General features: G+C 47.6%; 1 protein-coding gene across 1 annotated transcript; it reads left to right on the top strand.

Annotated features, from left to right (window-relative positions):
* The first annotated feature begins 6,203 nt into the window (after positions 1-6,203).
* On the top strand, positions 6,204-15,127 carry NPFFR1 (neuropeptide FF receptor 1). Its single transcript, XM_070620762.1, has 4 exons — positions 6,204-6,296; positions 7,592-7,937; positions 12,137-12,236; positions 14,114-15,127. Exons 1-4 carry the CDS (start codon positions 6,204-6,206, stop codon positions 14,985-14,987), a joined length of 1,413 nt encoding a protein of 470 aa, XP_070476863.1. The 3' UTR covers positions 14,988-15,127.
* The last annotated feature ends 2,343 nt before the right edge of the window (positions 15,128-17,470 follow it).

Genomic DNA, 17,470 nt, shown 5'->3' with positions numbered 1-17,470 from the left:
ACCCCAAAGAATCCATTGGAAAACTGTTAGAAGTAATCAACAATTACAGCAAAGTTGCAGGGTATAAAATCAATTTGCATAAATCAGTAGCATTTCTATACTCCAGTAATGAACCAACAGAAAAAGAACTCAAGAATACAATACCATTCACAATCACAACAAAAAGAATAAAATACCTTGGGGTAAATTTAACTAAGGAAGTGAAGGACCTATATAATGAAAATTACAAGGCCTTTCTCAGAGAATTGGATGACGACATAAGGAGATGGAAAGACATTCCATGTACATGGATTGGAAGAATAAACATAGTTAAAATGTCCGTTCTACCTAAAGCAATCTACAGATTCAACACCATCCCAATCAGAATCCCAATGACATTCTTTACAGAATTAGAACAAAGAATCCTAAAATTCATATGGGGCAACAAAAGGGCCCTGAATTTCTAAAGCAATCCTGAGAAAAAAGAACAAAACGGGAGGCATCACAATCCCTGACTTCAAAACATACTACAAAGCTACAGTAATCAAAACAGCATGGTACTGGTACAAAAACAGGTGCACAGATCAATGGAACAGAATTGAAAGCCCAGAAATAAAACCACACATCTATGGACAGCTTATCTTTGACAAAGGAGCTGAGGGCATACAATGGAGAAAAGAAAGTCTTTTCAACAAATGGTGCTGGGAAAACTGGAAAGCCACATGTAAAAGAATGAAAATTGACCATTTTTTTCACCATTCACAAAAATAAACTCAAAATGGATCAAAGACCTAAAGGTGAGACCTGAAACCATAAGGCTTCTGGAAGAAAACGTAGGCAGTACACTCTTTGACATCAGTATTAAAAGGATCTTTTCGGACACCATGCCTTCTCAGAGAAGGGAAACAATAGAAAGAATAAACAAATGGGACTTCATCAGATTAAAGAGCTTCTTCAAGGCAAATGAAAACAGGATTGAAACAAAAAAACAACCCACTAACTGGGAAAAAATATTTGCAAGTCATATATCTGACAAAGGCTTAATATCCATAATATATAAAGAACTCTCACAATTCAACAACAAAACATCAAACAACCCAATCAAAAAATGGGCTGGAGACATGAACAGACATTTCTCCAAAGAAGATATACGGATGGCCAATAGGCACATGAAAAGATGCTCATCATCGCTGATCATCAGGGAAATGCAAATCAAAACTACACTAAGATATCACCTTACACCCGTTAGAATGACAAAAATATCTAAAACCAATAGCAACAAATGTTGGAGAGGTTGTGGAGAAAAAGGAACCCTCATACGCTGCTGGTGGGAATGCAAACTGGTGCAGCCACTATGGAAAACAGTATGGAGATTCCTCAAAAAACTAAAAATAGAACTACCATACGATCCAGCCATCCCACTACTGGGTATTTATCCAAAGAGCCTGAAGTCAGCAATCCCAAAAGTCCTGTGCACCCCAATGTTTATTGCAGCACTGTTTACAATAGCCAAGACGTGGAAGCAACCTAAGTGCCCATCAACAGACGAATGGATAAAGAAGATGTGGTACATATATACAATGGAATACTACTCAGCTGCAAAACAGAACAAAATCATTCCATTTGCAATAACATGGATGGACCTTGAGAGAATTATGTTAAGTGAAATAAGCCAGCGAGAGAAAGATAATTTGTGTATGACTCCACTCATATGAGGAATTTAAAACTATGGACCAAGAACAGTTTAGTGGCTACCAGGGGAAAGGTGGGGTGGGGGGTGGGCACAAAGGGTGAAGTGGTGCACCTACAACATGACTGACAAACATTAATGTACAATTGAAATTTCACAAGATTGCAACCTATCAATAACTCAATAAAAATAAAATAATAAAATAAAAAATAAAAAAAAAAGGAACCCTCATACACTGCTGGTGGGAATGCAAACTGGTGCAGCTACTATGGAAAACAGTATGGAGATTCCTCAAAAAATTAAAAATAGAACTACCATACGATCCAGCCATCCCACTACTGGGTATTTATCCAAAGAGCTTGAAGTCAGCAATCCCAAAAGTCCTATGCACCCCAATGTTTATTGCAGCACTGTTTACAATAGCCAAGATGTGGAAGCAACCTAAGTGCCCATCAACAGACGAATGGATAAAGAAGATGTGGTACATATATACAATGGAATACTACTCAGCTGCAAAACAGAACAAAATCATTCCATTTGCAATAACATGGATGGACCTTGAGAGAATTATGTTAAGTGAAATAAGCCAGCGAGAGAAAGATAATTTGTGTATGACTCCACTCATATGAGGAATTTAAAATTATGGACTAAGAACAGTTTAGTGGCTACCAGGGGAAAGGTGGGGTGGGGGGTGGGCACAAAGGGTGAAGTGGTGCACCTACAACACGACTGACAAACATTAATGTACAACTGAAATTTCACAAGATTGTAACTTATCAATAACTCAATTAAAAAAAAAAAAGAATTTTAGTGGTCTTTGTTTTAGGTGACTCATCTAGAGTGCGAGAGAGCTGGTTTGCCAGATTAACAAAATCTGGGTGGGCACAGTTTCCTATTCCATCCTGGTCCTTTTTACTGGAAGGAAAGGTCCTGTTCAGACTATTAATAAACATAGAGTTAAAAGCTTCCCGGGTGGAATCAAGATCTGAAGGAAGGGCAGAATTTTCTTAAAAACAATCTGGAGTCAACTGTGGGAGCCATGGACGGGTTCATGGGGTTTTGTGCACAAGCCTGAACTTTGTTCCAATCAGCAGGCGTGGGGAAGCCCCGGGAACTGCCGGATGAAGTCGCCTGCGATTGCCTGAGCCTCACCACACAACGTCAGTGGGCTGGTCACCTGGTTGTAACTCTAGAGACCTTGCAGGATTTTGCCAACTAGCGGTTTTCATCCACTGCTGGGCCTGTCCTTCACCGGAAGCATATGAATGAGCTGATAGAAGTCAGAGAAACCGGGTTGATAAGTTTGAATGACTCTGTTAAATTCCTCAGCAAATCTGTGAAGATCTTTGATTATTTTGGGAAAATCTTTGGCTATGGCTCACAGTTCAGCTTTGGTCCAGGGAATATAAGAAATTAAAGGTTTATGGACTGGTGGTTAGGAGAGGGGAAGGGGGAGGGAGGAGGGTGAAAGGCAGGTTAGGCACGTGTGTGGGGATGGGTTGTGATTAGTCTTTGGGTGGTGAACATGATGTAGTCTACACAGCAAACAAAATATATAACAATGTACACCTGAAATTTATGTTATAAACCACTGTTATGGCAATTAAAAAAAAAGAATAAAAAATCAAAAAAAAAGAGAAAGGTTTAGTTTTTGATCCCCAGAAGGCTTAATTTTAAAGGGACAGGTTCTGATAGGTTCAGACGCAGAGCAAGTCGGCAAAGGTTTGGGGAAGAGGGGCGTGGCTGAGAGTGAGGGCGCAGGGAGAGGTAGGCCTTACAGGAGCGGAAGAGGAAGCCTGCGCAGAGGCGGGGCCTGAGTACCAGGCGCCGGGGCAGAGGACCAGGAGGCTTCCGAAACCACTTTAATTGTTCCCCTCAGTTAATCTTTAAATTTTATTTTTTAAAGAGGCAATTTTAGACTCCTGGTGACGTTTGGAAGCCTTAGCATGCCAATCAAAACAGACGTTCCATTCCGTTTGGAAATTACAGAGCTAGTGCTGTCCAATTCAGTTTTAAGAAAAGGAAGTTTGGGCAGTTCAAAAGTTCCCCATAATGGCCATCGGTATCCTAAATTACTTTTAAATAAATTGGTCCATTTAAATTAGAAATGTACATGAGGAATGACAGCAGTTTTTAAACATCAAATCATCTGGGGTCTCTGTCGGGGGCACCCTCAAAATAGTTAGATAACTAGGATCTCATTTCTTAGGGGTTTTTCTCTAGAGCAAAGGAATAATTCTCAAACAGCTTAAACAGCTCTAACAGCTTAAACAGCTTGAGCAGCTCAAGCAGCCTGCAGGCTTACTCCCAGCCTGTCCCAGTGGAACATGCCGAGTTCATGAAGGTGGACTGAGGGTTGGATCAACACGGTTCCAAAGAACCAGTTCCCAAGGGTCAATATAGTTCCAAGGGACAGTCCGCTCCCAAGAGAGTCAGGCCAAAGTCTTGATGGCACAGTTCCAATCAACAGTCCAAAAGTCGGACCCAAGGCTGACCAGTTTCGGTGGAAACAGTCCAGTTCCAAAAGAAATTGGACCGAAGATTAGTGCAGTTCGAAGGAACAGCCTGAATCAAAGAGTCAGGACGAAGTGCCACGCGAGTGAGTACTCACAGACAAACAAGGCTTTAACCAGAAAAAGAGGAAGACTTTTTTTTTTTTTCCTGAGGAAGTTTTGCCATAAACTAACATCTGTTGCCAATCTTCCTCTTTTTGCTTGAAGAAGATTGTCCCTGAGCTAACATCTGTGCCAGTCTTCCTCTGTTTTGTATACGGGTCACCGCCACAGCATGGCCACTAACAGACGAGTGGTTTAGGTCCACACCCAGGAAATGAATCCACGCCACTGAAGTGAAGCGTGCCGAACTGAACCACTAGGCCACAGGGCTGGGCTCAGGATGAAGTCTGAAAGTAGATCTCGAGTAAAGCCTGGAGAGCCTCCGACACAAAGAGGGCAGAAGCTCAGATCCAGGAGGAAGACTCACCCTCCAACTCCAGGGTCGGTGAGAAAAGCAGCCAGCTCAGTGGGCTCTGTTGTGGGTACCACACCTGTTTGCTCACCAGTCTTGGAGTCGTTGGGGGTCTTTTCTGGATCCCCCATGAGAAATTGACCATGAAATAGACAGCGATCAAAATATTGACCTTAATCAAATAGACAGCCAGTTATTTCTCCCGAAAAAATGGGTTTACCAAATTTTTGGATCACCAAAATATTGCAGTTCGGGGTCTGCAGGCATGGCAAGCCACATCCACTTCCCCAGCAGCAAAAAGAGGAAAAACTCTTTTAAAGAGAGGAAGAGGAAGTGGGAGGACTATTGTAGACAGAATCGTTGGAGGAGACTGGGAATTCCAAGTGCAGTGGCTTTTCAGTGGCTGAGTCGTGACAGTCTCTCATTGGCCGAGCTGTTGCTGGGCAAGAAGAGGAAGTCTTTCTTCTTCCTCTTGGGCTCTGAAATCATTGCAGGGTGTCAGAGCTCCCCTTTGTGGCCTCCTGAATCCATTTTAATGAGGTTTCTGTTTATTGGTTTCCACAAGCCAAACTCAATGTGGAGGTGGTGGTAGATTTTACAATGACGGATCTTCACGAATCGTGATTCCCTGTGATCACCACTCTTCTGCAGTGTAACGTTGCCACTCCTCCCGTGAAGAGGAGGAGACTGTTTCTACTCTGGCTTGAATCTGGGCCGACTTTGTGACTTGCCTTGGCCAACAGAATGTGGCAGAAGTGATGATGCGAAAATTCTGCAGCCGAGATCTTAAGAAGCCTGTAGCTTCTTCTCTTGTTGTCTTGGCCTCCTGAGACCAATAAGCTGTGCAGAAGCCCAGTCTATTCTCCTGGAGAAGGAGAGGTGTTGAGAGAACTAACACAGGGCAGCACTAACCACCAGCCATGTGAGGGAGGTCGTATTGGACGTTCCAGTCCCAGTCGAGCCATCAGATGACCACAGCTGCATGAGTGATCCAAAGAGAGACCGGCAGAAGGGCCACCCAGACTGCCAAGCCACAGTGCCACACCACTAAATTTTGGGGTAGTTTGCAGCATAATAATAGATAATAGAAACAGAAATCTTGTTTGGATCGTCACTCAAACAAACCAATTATTTAAAAAATTATGTAACAATCAGGGAATTTTGAATGCTAGTTGCTGGATACTTGATAATATTATTACATAATTGTTAATTTTGTTATGATAATGATACTATGGTTATGGGGTTTGATTTTTTTTTTAGAGATACAAACTGAACTATTTATGCATGAAAGGAAGTGATGTAATATTCATTTCAAAATAATCCAAAGAGAGGTGGGGGAATGGGTGAGACATGGTTAGCCTTGAGCTGATAATTGTTGAAAGTGGATGATAGACATGTGGGGGTTCTCTCTTGTAATAGTTCATTAAACTATATACTCTTGTATATGTTCACTAAAACATTCTCTCTTCTACGTTTGACATTTTCTGTATTAAAATAAAGACGTTTGGATAAATTGGGTGCTCCTAGGGGGCCTAAGAAGGGGAGTGTCATGTCCTCCTCTTGCTGCATGCCAGAAGCTTCCAGCTTCTCCACCTCCACCAGCAGGCCCTCCACCCCCACCCGAGTGCCCCTGCTGCACCTGCTGGTCCCTGCGGTCCCTGTAGCACCAGCTTATTAGCCCTTGCTCCCCCCAGGGTCTCCCTAGGCTCCAGGTCCCAAGCCTCCGACAGGCCTCCAGGCCAGTGGCTGAGCTTGGGATGCAACAGAAAACTCCCCAAAGACTGTTCATCCCCTGGAACAGGCCACAGTCGGTCCCACAGGAAGGCGAGAGGAGCGTTTACAAGACAACACTGTGAGTCACCACACCTAATGACTTCCCAGAGGAGCTGTGGTGGGACACTTCCAAACGAGGCTGGAGAAACACACAATAAAGCCCCGGACTGATTCAGAGACACACAGAGCAGGGCCAACTCTGCCGCATACTCCTCTGCTACCTTGAGCCAGTCACGGAACCCCTCTGATCCCAGTTCTCCATTTTTGAATGGGGCTAATACTTAGCTGGGAGGGTTAGATAAAATAATAGGTATGGAAGTGCTTTGTGAAATGCTGTCCAAATGAAGCAGCTGATCACCACCTGCGGGGAAGTGAAGGATGGGTGCTAGCCTTGCCTTGGAATGGCTTTCTGGTGACTTTAATGTATGCCTTTGCTCCTTAGCTCTGGGTCACAATCCCCTTTCAATCTCCCTTCCTCTACTGCCTTCTTGCTTTTCCCAACTAAAGTTCTGTGGAGATGATGAGGAGGGACATCAAAGATTTTAAGGGTGTAGTAGTCAGGGTCCCAGAAGAAAATGAGTGGTGCATTCAGAAAGGGTTTAACTGCAAAGAGTTAGTGGAGGGACTTTACAGGGGAGTAGGGGGCGGGGTAAGAGAACCAGCAAGGGATGGTGAAGAACCCAGAGACTGCAGAGAGGAAACAGTGTCAGTGTGGCCCAAAGCTGGAGCCACAGAAGAGGAGTCACCTGACGGGAGCTGCGCCCATAAAGACAGCCCTACAGGCAGAACTGGCCAGGCAGGGAGAGAGTCTGGAGCTGAATACCCTGACCTCTCTTTCCTCCAGTCCTTCAGTCTCCTTCAGTGCCTCCCATTGGCTGAGCCCTGTCAAAAACTGGAGGGCAAGGGAACCTAGGTGAGGTAGTCCTTGGAGGTCAGCCTCTGGGGCAGAGAGGGGATTGTGTGCAAATGGATAATAGCTGACACTGGGGAACGAGTTGTGGACAGGACCAGGTGGGAGGTGTGAAATCAGGGTTTGAGTGGTTGTGGGTTGCAAGTCATGGATCAGTGCATCCAGTTGCGACTGGAGTAGAGCACAAGGTCTGGGTACTAGGGCAGGGCAGGGTGTGGAGCACAGAAGGGTCTCACCAGTAGTGAGAAGTCAGTCATCTCTTCTTTGCCCAGGATCCTGACCCATATGCTCCTTTGCTCCTAGGGAAGCACGCCCAGCCTCCCAACAGCCGCTGGCTCCCAAGCCAGAATGGGAGTAACGCCGAGGCGACCCCGGCGGCAAACCTCACCTTCTCCTCCTACTACCAGCACTCCTCACCAGTGGCGGCCATGTTCATTGTGGCCTATGTGCTCATCTTCCTCCTCTGCATGGTGGGCAACGCTCTGGTCTGCTTCATCGTGCTCAAGAACCGGCACATGCGCACCGTCACCAACATGTTTATCCTCAACCTGGCCGTCAGTGACCTGCTGGTGGGCATCTTCTGCATGCCCACCACCCTTGTGGACAACCTCATCACTGGTGAGTGGAGGCAGTGGAGGCAGTAGGAGTACCCCTCACCCCTGAAAGCGTTGTTGCCCTGTCTCTTGGCCAAGATGCTATGGTCTCAAACTCTCAAGACCGTCTTGTGGCTGAGTAATTAGACCAGAAATAATAGAAACAATAAATTAATTATTTTCTTTGTGCTAGGCATTGTGTGATGTACTCTGCCTGCATTATCTTAATTAATCCTCACAACAATCCGATAAAGTATGTGTTATTATCATCCCCACTTAATGGATGAGGAAATTGTGGCTCAGAGTGGTTAAGGGACCGTTCTGTAGTCACACAGCTAACCGTCAAGTCCCACATTCTCACATGCCTATTTCTTACCACTACACCATTCAGCCTCACTCTCACAGGTAGCTCCCGTGTGCAGAACTAGAGCCAGTGGGAAGAAATGGTAGGGAGACAGGTTTCCTCTGAATGAGGACCTAAAGATCCACTTATTTGAGCTATTCTCCAACAAAAGAGAGTCTTGTCTTTCAGGCAGCGAGCTACCTGTCACTGAGTGTCTAAGCAGGGACTAGCTGGCCATTTAGCAGGGATTTGGTAGAAGGGACAGAGCTAGGAAATACATGCATGCTACACACACACTTAAAATACACACCGTTGTTTCTTTATCTCTCCCTCTGTACGTACAAATCACAATACCTCCGCTTCCAGTCCAACATCACAGGATTCATTTTAACTTCCCTCTTTTCCTCATTTGTAGCTTCTTTCTCTGACAGTGAGAAATCTAGCTCTATTTATCCACAGCATATTTACTTATTTGTTCAGTCTTAGTATACACATAAGGTAGTTTTAGTATTGCTAACCCATACCTCTGTGAGAGACAAATTTCTTTTTTTTGTTTTTGTTTGTTTTTGAGGAAGATTAGCCCTGAGCTAACATCTGCTGCCAATCTTCCTCGTTTTGCTGAGGAAGACCGGCCCTGAGCTAACATCCATGCCCATCTTCCTCTACTTTATACGTGGGACACCTCCCACAGCATGGCTTGCCAGGCAGTGCCATGTCCTCACCCGGGATCCGAACCGGCGAACCCCGGGCCACCAACACGGAACATGTGAACTTAACCACTGTGCTACCGGGCTGGCCCCAGAAACAAATTTCTTAATGAGAGTACAGTATCTGTGTCCAGTTCTTATATAGAGAGTCCGTATGCTGTTTTCCCAAGTGACTTAGGTTAGTTTCTTGTTTCCCCATGCCCCTTCACTGGGGTTATTCTTCACTTGTAATACATTCAGGTTTATTTGTTATTGTTTGTCTTCCACTTTGGGTTTCCTTATGCCCTGATAAATTAATTTCTTTCTTTTTTGAGTATGTGAAACACTGCCATGGTTCTAAAGACAGAGTCATAACAAAAGATACACTCAGAGAAGTGTCACTCCTCTGTCATAGCGATTCCCCCTGCCCTCCATTATTTCACCCCATTCCTACGCTTCCCTCTACAGTTAGCCAGTCTCATTATTTTCAGATTTATCCTTCTTGTGCTTCCTTTGCCCAAGTGGATAAGCGTATATTTTCCTATATCCCCTTCTTTCTTACATGAAGGGTAATATACTATAGACACTCTTTGTACTTTCCTTTTTGCGCTTAGTGATATATCCTGGAAATCACTCCATATCAGTCATAGAGGGCTTCATTCTTTTCTACAGCTGTATAATACTCCATTGTGTACATGTGCTGTAGTTTATTCAACCACTCGTGTATATGGGAATGTAGGTTGTTTAGATATTTTGCAATTACAAACAATGCTACCATGAATAGCTTGTGCATATGTATTTGCATATTGGAGGTGTACCTCCAGGGTGGATCACCAGAGTGAGATTGCCCAATCAAGAGCTACGTGCACGAAGTAGGCATCACCTGGCTCCCCTCCACGGAGCTGTATCAGTTTGCATTCCCACCAGCAATTCGAGCTCCCCTGTCTCCACAGCCTTGCTTTTGCATTTTGCTAATTATGAGTGAGATTCGAACTGTTTTCATATGTTTAAAGACAATTTTTAAATCTTTCATGTGAATTGTGAATCTTTTTCACATTTTTCCATAAGGTTTTTAGTCCTCTGTCCCTCAATTTTTAAGGGTTCTTTACATATCAAGAGTAATACCACTTTGTGGCATATGTTGCAAATATTTTCTCCCAGTTTGCCAATTCTCTTTTGACTTTATTTACAGAAATTTTTGCTATAAAATTAAAAATTTTGATGATGTAGTCAAATTTATCAATCTTTTCTTTTATTGCCTCTGGATTTTAAAACATAATTAGAAAGCCTTTCTCTACACATAGATTAAAGAAGAATTCGCCTATGGGTTTTTTCCCTAGTACTTGTACAGTTTAATATTCTGCAGTTATACCCCTAATCCACTTGGGAATTATTCTTGAGTATGGAGTGAGATATGGATCTAGTTTGATCTTTTTCCGAATGGCTACCCAGTTGACCCAGCACCATTTATTAAAATGTCAATCTTTGCACATGCTTTCAGATGCCCTCTTTATCACATACTGAACTTCTACTCTACTTGAGTCTGTTGCCGGGCTTTCTCTCCTATTCTGCTGGCCTGCTTGCTGGTCTATTCACGCACCAACACCACACTGTTTTAATTATAGACGTTTAATAGTATTTTCTAATGTCTGGTAGGGGCTGGTTCCCCTTGTCATTTTTCTTTGTCAAGATTTTCCTGGTTATTTTTGTGGCTGTATTGTTAACTTAATTGAGCGGTTTTGTGTTACAGATCTCATTCTATTTCTTACTTTATTCGCTAAGCCTTCTATTGGCGTTGCCATGGGTGCATCTAACCTCTTGCTTCCCACTGCTGCCTGGTAGGCCACGGTGTGTGTCTACCACATCTTCCCTCTGACCTCCCAGGGATGGGCCCCCAGGTGGCCTCTACCTAGTGGTGTACTGGAGCCAGCTTGTCTGTGTTCAGTGACATCATGTTGATAGTATGAACTTTGCTATGTAGGGAGATTTTACACCACAGGAATTGGCAAATGCTGCAAACCAGAACTTTTTGTTTTCTTTTTTGAGAGTTGATTTACCAGCACACCACTGCCTCCGAGTCTCCATCACTATAAAAACATTGCTGCGAACGTGTTTACGGACAACGGGGAATGTCTGCAGGATAGGAACTCAGGAGAGGAATTGCTGGGCCAGGGAGTTTGCACATACCCAGTTTTCCAACAGAGAACCAACCTGCTCTCTACAGCGATGCTGACTCTCCACGACATTTAAACTCCCAGCACCCGGACCAAACTCTCACTGCTAATCCGTAGCAGGCAAAGAGACTGTAAATTAATTAATCTCCCCCTCAGTTTTCTCATCTGTAAAAAGGAGACGATAATAATAGGGTTGTTGTGAGGGTTGACTGAGACAGCGTCTGGTACTCAGTCCACGTGCAGGCAGAACGTCAACTCAGGAAAGACAGCTGGTGAAAAGAGGGCCCCAGCCTTGGGAGAGGACTCTTGTCTCTGGGCACAGTAGACAAGAATAAGGTGGGGTACCAGGCAGAGGGGGCAGAGATGCCAGGCAGTTACCAACACACGGCCTCAGGAACCAGGATGTGGATCTGGTCACCAATCCTGAGGGCAGGTGGGGCCCAGGTCTCCTGACAGAGCAGAAGCCTGGGGATCAGAGTGAGGATATTGGTAAGAGAAGATGAAGCTGCTTCTATCACCCCGAACCTGGGAGTCAGGATTGATTTGTCCTCGTGGTTCTCACCTTTGGCTACCACTCCAATCCTCTGGGTAGATTTTTAAAATACTGATGTCTCGGTCCCACCCCCAGAGATTCTGATTGTAAATGGTCCAGTCTGGGCCTGGATGCTCATTCTTTCAAAGTTCTCAGTCAATTCTAGAGAGGAGCCAGTGTTGAGAACCACTGGCCTAGAACCCGGGGCAGGGCCATGGGAGCAGAAAGCCAGGCAGGCCTGGGTGGATCCAAAGCTCATGGAGAGAAATCGCTGGTCAATATAAAAATTGTCTCTCTAATAGAACTGTCCATAGTGGTATGGCCTGGTCAGTTCCTTATTCCTAGAAGTGTGTAAGCCGAGACGTATGACTAACTGGCAGTACAGAAGAAAGATCCAAGCCACAGAGGGGACGGGCTTAGATGGTCAGAGTCCCCTGGCTCTTTGTGAGTAAGACTTCTCTTACTCTATGGTGGCCTCTGTCATTGCAGGGTGGCCCTTCGACAACGCCACGTGCAAGATGAGCGGCTTGGTGCAGGGCATGTCCGTGTCGGCTTCTGTTTTCACACTGGTGGCCATTGCTGTGGAAAGGTGAGAGGCTTCCCGACTAGGTTATCCCAGGCCAACTGGGGGCCCAGCCTGGAGAAGAGCCACTGCCTTCAGTGCTGGGCTGGCTGGAAGGCCGGGGCTGCTCAGCAGTGGGTGGGGCTGGATTCTGAGCCGTACAGGGAAGGATTGTGGGTCTGGCTGCCCACTAGACTTGGAAGACCTGCAGAGGACACCATCACCTCCTTCCAGAAAGCCCAGAGACAGCTTCTAAGGAGATTTAATAGGGATTCCAGGGGACAGGGCCCATGGGCAGTGAAGAGCTGCAATGGGTTGAGGGCAGGGCTAAATTTATAAGTTATAGGTATGTGAGTTATTTTTTACTAGACAAAGGAAAAATCATTTAAAAAGTCATTAAAATGGTATCAGTGCAGGTGGCATCTGGTTATCGGGTGGTCCTCTAACTTTGGATACAAATCAGGTCAGATCAGGTCAGGACGTCCTATGCTTCCCAGAGGACATTGTAGATCGGTATGTAGGCTGGGACGCCTCGGGCTTCTCTCCCTGGGGCAGCCTGGATCCTCCTCATTTATTTCCTGAGCAGCAGAAATCCTGCCATCCATGAGTCTGAGCCAGGCGAGCCAGCTTCGGCTTCACAGTGGCCTCAGCACGGCTGGGGAGGAGGGGTGTGTCCCTGCCCCTCCACGCCACCTCCACAGCCTTGCAGCTGCTTCCTGGCCATCCAGGCCCTCCTGACCCGCCATCGCCACCCTGTCTCCAGCTACTCCTGGTCTTTCAGCTCCAGATTCCATCAGATTCTCTGATAAGCATGAGTCTGCTAATGTGATGGAGCGGGGGGGAGGGGGGGCCAAGGAGGCTTTGCAAGCAATGAAAGACAGACCCAACTGCAAATGGTCTTTCTCCCCCTCCTCCCTCCAGGGAGCCCTTTCACTAAGTCACTTCACACTCTGAGCCTAAGTTGTCTCATCTGTAAAATGGTAAATACCCTGCAGGGTGGCTGGAAGGCTTCAGTGAGCTTCTGATTGTAGAGGTGATGCACACTATCTGGCACAGTGTCCAAATGTCAGCTCTTAATATTATTTTATTTCTTCCTTACACACAAAATGGATGGAGGAGAATCCTGGGACACACCAGGAAGGCTTTCTGGAGGAGATGGGAACTTGAAGAATACTGCAAACACCACTGGGAGGGGTTGCATACCGCACATGTCATTCAACAATGGTAACAAATGAAGATCAGTGAAGCAGAGGGACTTGCCCCAACTACCCAGGTAGTTAGTGGCCTTGCAGAGACAGGAACCCAGTTCCACCACCCCAACCACCTACTTCATTGGGTCACAAAAGACTGGGTTTGGTAAGGGCAGAGGTGGAACTAGGATGAGGATACTAGATTCTGGAAAGGGCGGAGCTAAGAAGTGCCCATATTGGGAGGAGGACAAGGAGTTGGGTGTGCCTGTTACATAGATAGGCTCCACATCTGAACCTCCAAGGTTTTCTGGAGAATCCATAAACAGCTAAACATTGTTTTCTTTGGTACATTTACCTAATCAGCCTACTCGAGGACAGAATGTGCAGACTGATCGCTTTGCTAGCTGCAAGTTTACCCCCCAAGGTGCACAGACAGGTTCATTGTTTCCCGCCTGCAGTTCCCTCCTCCCCTCTTCTCTTGTACATCCTGTTTTTGCCTTTGTTCCTTGGCAGCTGACTCCCTCCCAGGTGAGAAACCAATTTACTTGCAAACTAACCTAATTAACTTCTGATCTGTTTTTTGACGCTGCCTGAGGTGCGATGATGACTGTCAAGCGCCCACACCCCGCCAGCCCTCAGACAGGCTTGGCTCTCACTTGGGGACGACTGGGGCCCCCCCAGACCTCCCCGCCTCTCTTTCATCCCTCGCCGCAGGTTCCGCTGCATCGTGCACCCTTTCCGCGAGAAGCTGACCCTGCGGGAGGCGCTGGTCACCATCGCGGTCATCTGGGCCCTGGCCCTGCTCATCATGTGCCCCTCGGCCGTCACGCTGACCGTCACGCGCGAGGAGCACCACTTCATGGTGGACGCCCGCAACCGCTCCTACCCGCTCTACTCGTGCTGGGAGGCCTGGCCCGAGAAGGGCATGCGCAAGGTCTACACCACCGTGCTTTTCTCGCACATCTACCTGGCGCCACTCGCGCTCATCGTGGTCATGTATGCCCGCATCGCCCGCAAGCTCTTCCAGGCCTCGGGCCCGGGCCGGGCGGGCGGGGCGGCGGCGGAGGGCGCGCGCGGGGCCCGGCGCAGGGCGCGCGTGGTGCACATGCTGGTCATGGTGGCGCTGTTCTTCACGCTGTCCTGGCTGCCGCTCTGGGCGCTGCTGCTGCTCATCGACTACGGGCACCTCAGCGAGCCGCAGCTGCATCTGGTCACCGTCTACGCCTTCCCCTTCGCGCACTGGCTGGCCTTCTTCAACAGCAGCGCCAACCCCATCATCTACGGCTACTTCAACGAGAACTTCCGCCGCGGTTTCCAGGCCGCCTTCCGCGCGCAGCTCTGCCCGCCGCCCTGGGGGAGCCATAGGGCGGCCTACTCGGAGCGGCGGGGCCGGCTCGTGCGCGCACGGGTCTTCGTGGAGGTGCCGCCCAGCGACTCGGGCCTGCCCTCTGAGTCGGGGCCGAGCAGTGGGGCCCCCAGGCCTGGCCGCCTCCCGCTGCGCAATGGCCGGGTGGCCCACCATGGCATGGCCGGGGAGGATCCCAGCTGCTCCCATCTGCCCCTCACCGTCCCTGCCTGGGACATTTGAGTGGTACACGGAGGACGGGCCCTGAACCTGAGGGCGCCGACTGGACATGTGATTCCTGGACCTGAAAGCAGCCCAGTGTGGTTTTGAAGAGAGTACCATAGTGCCTGTTTCTCGAATACAAGGCAGTGGGCCGCTGCTAGTGATCTCTGCTACCTTCCCCCTCAGATAGAGGCCAAGGAGGGCAAGGGAAGAGGAGCCAAGTTTCCCCAAAACCCTTCTGTGTGGTGGGCGCCACAACCGTCATCTCGTGAATCCTCACAATGCTTTGGGAATAGGCTTTCTTATCCCCCTTCTACAGATGGGAAACTGAGGCCTGGAGAGGAGACGAGGCCAGCCCACTCTCACAGCTGGAAATCTCACAGGGCCTGATTCCAGGGCCTGTTTGGTTTTTACCATCTCACCTTTCTCCAGAGGGGCCCCTTAAGGAGGAGCACAGTGAAATGTGTAAATCCTCATTAGGCAGCTGGGAAGAAGCAGAAAGAAAAGCTGGCCTGTCCATTTGATGCTTTGTGTTGGTGTCCTGGAGTCCCTTATGTATTACTGAAGCCACCTTCCTTGACCTCTTCCCACAAGAACATGGTGCGCCCCTCCTGCCAGCTCTGCGTAGGTTTGTCTTTGTTCCAAGAGGTGCCCAGGGCCATTCTCTTCCTAAGTACTACATCAGGACGTCATGTCTGAGCAGCTGCAGAATGAACCCCCGGGAGTCTTGCCCTCCAGGTGTTGCCCTCCCGGTCTGAGCCCAGAGAAGGGCCGGGTGAGCTCTGTTCTCTCTCCTTTCCTCATAGGGCCCACTGCCATCCCCCAGGCCCAACAAGAACTCATAATGCAACAGGCAGCTGCAAGGCCACAGGGAGGCGTGGGTTTATTTATTCATGGACAGGAGAAAGGGAGAACACAGTACCCCCTTTCAGCCTTTGGAAATGTAGCTGCTCACTGGAGCTGCAAGCACAAAGCCTTCCCCAAGGCCTCTTTTTCCTTGCTGCCTCTGGGGAATGGGCGGAGAAGTTGACCAAGGGAAGCTGTGGTGCCCTTTGGGGCTTCATGGAGGACAAACACTAAACCCCTTTCCAACACAGATAACTCATGTACCCTAAAAAGGGTTGGGGATCAGGAAGTCCCTTGTGTACTTGGCTCTCACTCAGCACACCTACATGAGCTTGAAGAAAGGAGACTGCTCCTGAGATGGAAGGAGATGGGACTGACTCGGTGGTCCTTGCACGGCCCCAATAACCTGCAGTTAACTGGACATTTTCCCCTCATCTCTATGGAAGACAAAGTGTTGCTAGAGTTTTAGTGAATAAAAAAGAACATTTCCAGGGGGCTGGCCCCGTGGCCGAGTGGTTAAGTTCGCGCGCTCCGCTGCAGGCGGCCCAGTGTTTCGTTGGTTCGAATCCTGGGCGCAGACATGACACTGCTCATCAAACCACGCTGAGGCAGTGTCCCACATGCCACAACTAGAAGGACCCACAACGAAGAATATACAACTATGTACCGGGGGGATTTGGGGAGAAAAAGGAAAAAATAAAATCTTAAAAAAAAAAAAAAAAGAACATTTCCAGGGGTCAGGGCAGCGAATGTGACTCTGAGGCTTTGACTGTATCCAATCGATACACATTGACTTAACCGTGTTTACTCCACATTATGTACTAGATGTTGGGGCAGAAGAAAATTCTTAAGCAATTGTACAATATGTTGTCTCCAAGCATGTCCCCAGACACTGTCTCATTTGATTCATAAAATGAGGTGGAAGGAGATGTTGTTGCCATTTCACAAAGTAACAAAGGCTCAAAGTGGCCAAGGTCGCAGGCTGCAAAGGTTTGAATTAGAATTCGTCTTCTGATGGTTCCTTTCCACGCTGCATCCAGCCTTTCAAGGAAGCTGGATTGGGCATAAGGGGGAGGAGAGCGGGAAATTCTCGTGAAAGTTTTTTGCCTGATAGTGAACCAGAATCCTCACCCTCAAGATCTTGGTCCGGGAGATGGAAGTCTATTGTGTTAATTCTTGTAATATCCTTCCTGAGCTGTGCTGCACACAGTATCTATAAACCCATGTGTTGAGCGGACTGCCAGGATCCATCACAACTCCACACGATCCAGGGGTCTGGGGTGATGGATGAGGGTCTCAAGAGAGGGTGTGCCATCCTGTCCCTCATTAGCTAGTGCATGTGTGGGCCCCATTTTTGGTACTGTATCAGTGTTATGTGTCATGTAGGACAGAGAGTTCCCAGCTGCTTACTGTGAAGAACTCTGACTCCAGGCTCTAAAAATAGGCCAGAGAAAAGGCCATCTCAAACTCAAATGCTTGTCCCTGTGCCTGGGTGGCATCTGTCCAGAGACACAGTCTGGTCTCTCCTCTGGGTGCGTTTCTCCTTTAGCATGACTGCCTCAACCACAAAATCACAGCCTCCACAGCAGGGGGAAACCAGGGCACTCACTCAAGCCAACCTTTCCACCAAGGCCCCTTTGTTTCATTTCCCCCGAAGA

This window comes from Equus przewalskii, chromosome 1 (genome assembly GCF_037783145.1).
Source record: "Equus przewalskii isolate Varuska chromosome 1, EquPr2, whole genome shotgun sequence".
Lineage (NCBI taxonomy): Eukaryota > Metazoa > Chordata > Mammalia > Perissodactyla > Equidae > Equus > Equus przewalskii.
This window is presented reverse-complemented; position numbering and strand designations above follow the sequence as displayed.

Excerpts from the sequence above, each read along its gene's own strand:
- NPFFR1 (XM_070620762.1), top strand. The coding sequence starts at position 6,204 with ATGCCAGAAGCTTCCAGCTTCTCCACCTCCACCAGCAGGCCCTCCACC. Across the intron at positions 6,297-7,591 it reads TGCTGGTCCCTGCGGTCCCT|GATCCTGACCCATATGCTCC; the intron begins GTAGCACCAGCT and ends TTCTTTGCCCAG. Across the intron at positions 12,237-14,113 it reads GTGGCCATTGCTGTGGAAAG|GTTCCGCTGCATCGTGCACC; the intron begins GTGAGAGGCTTC and ends CCCTCGCCGCAG.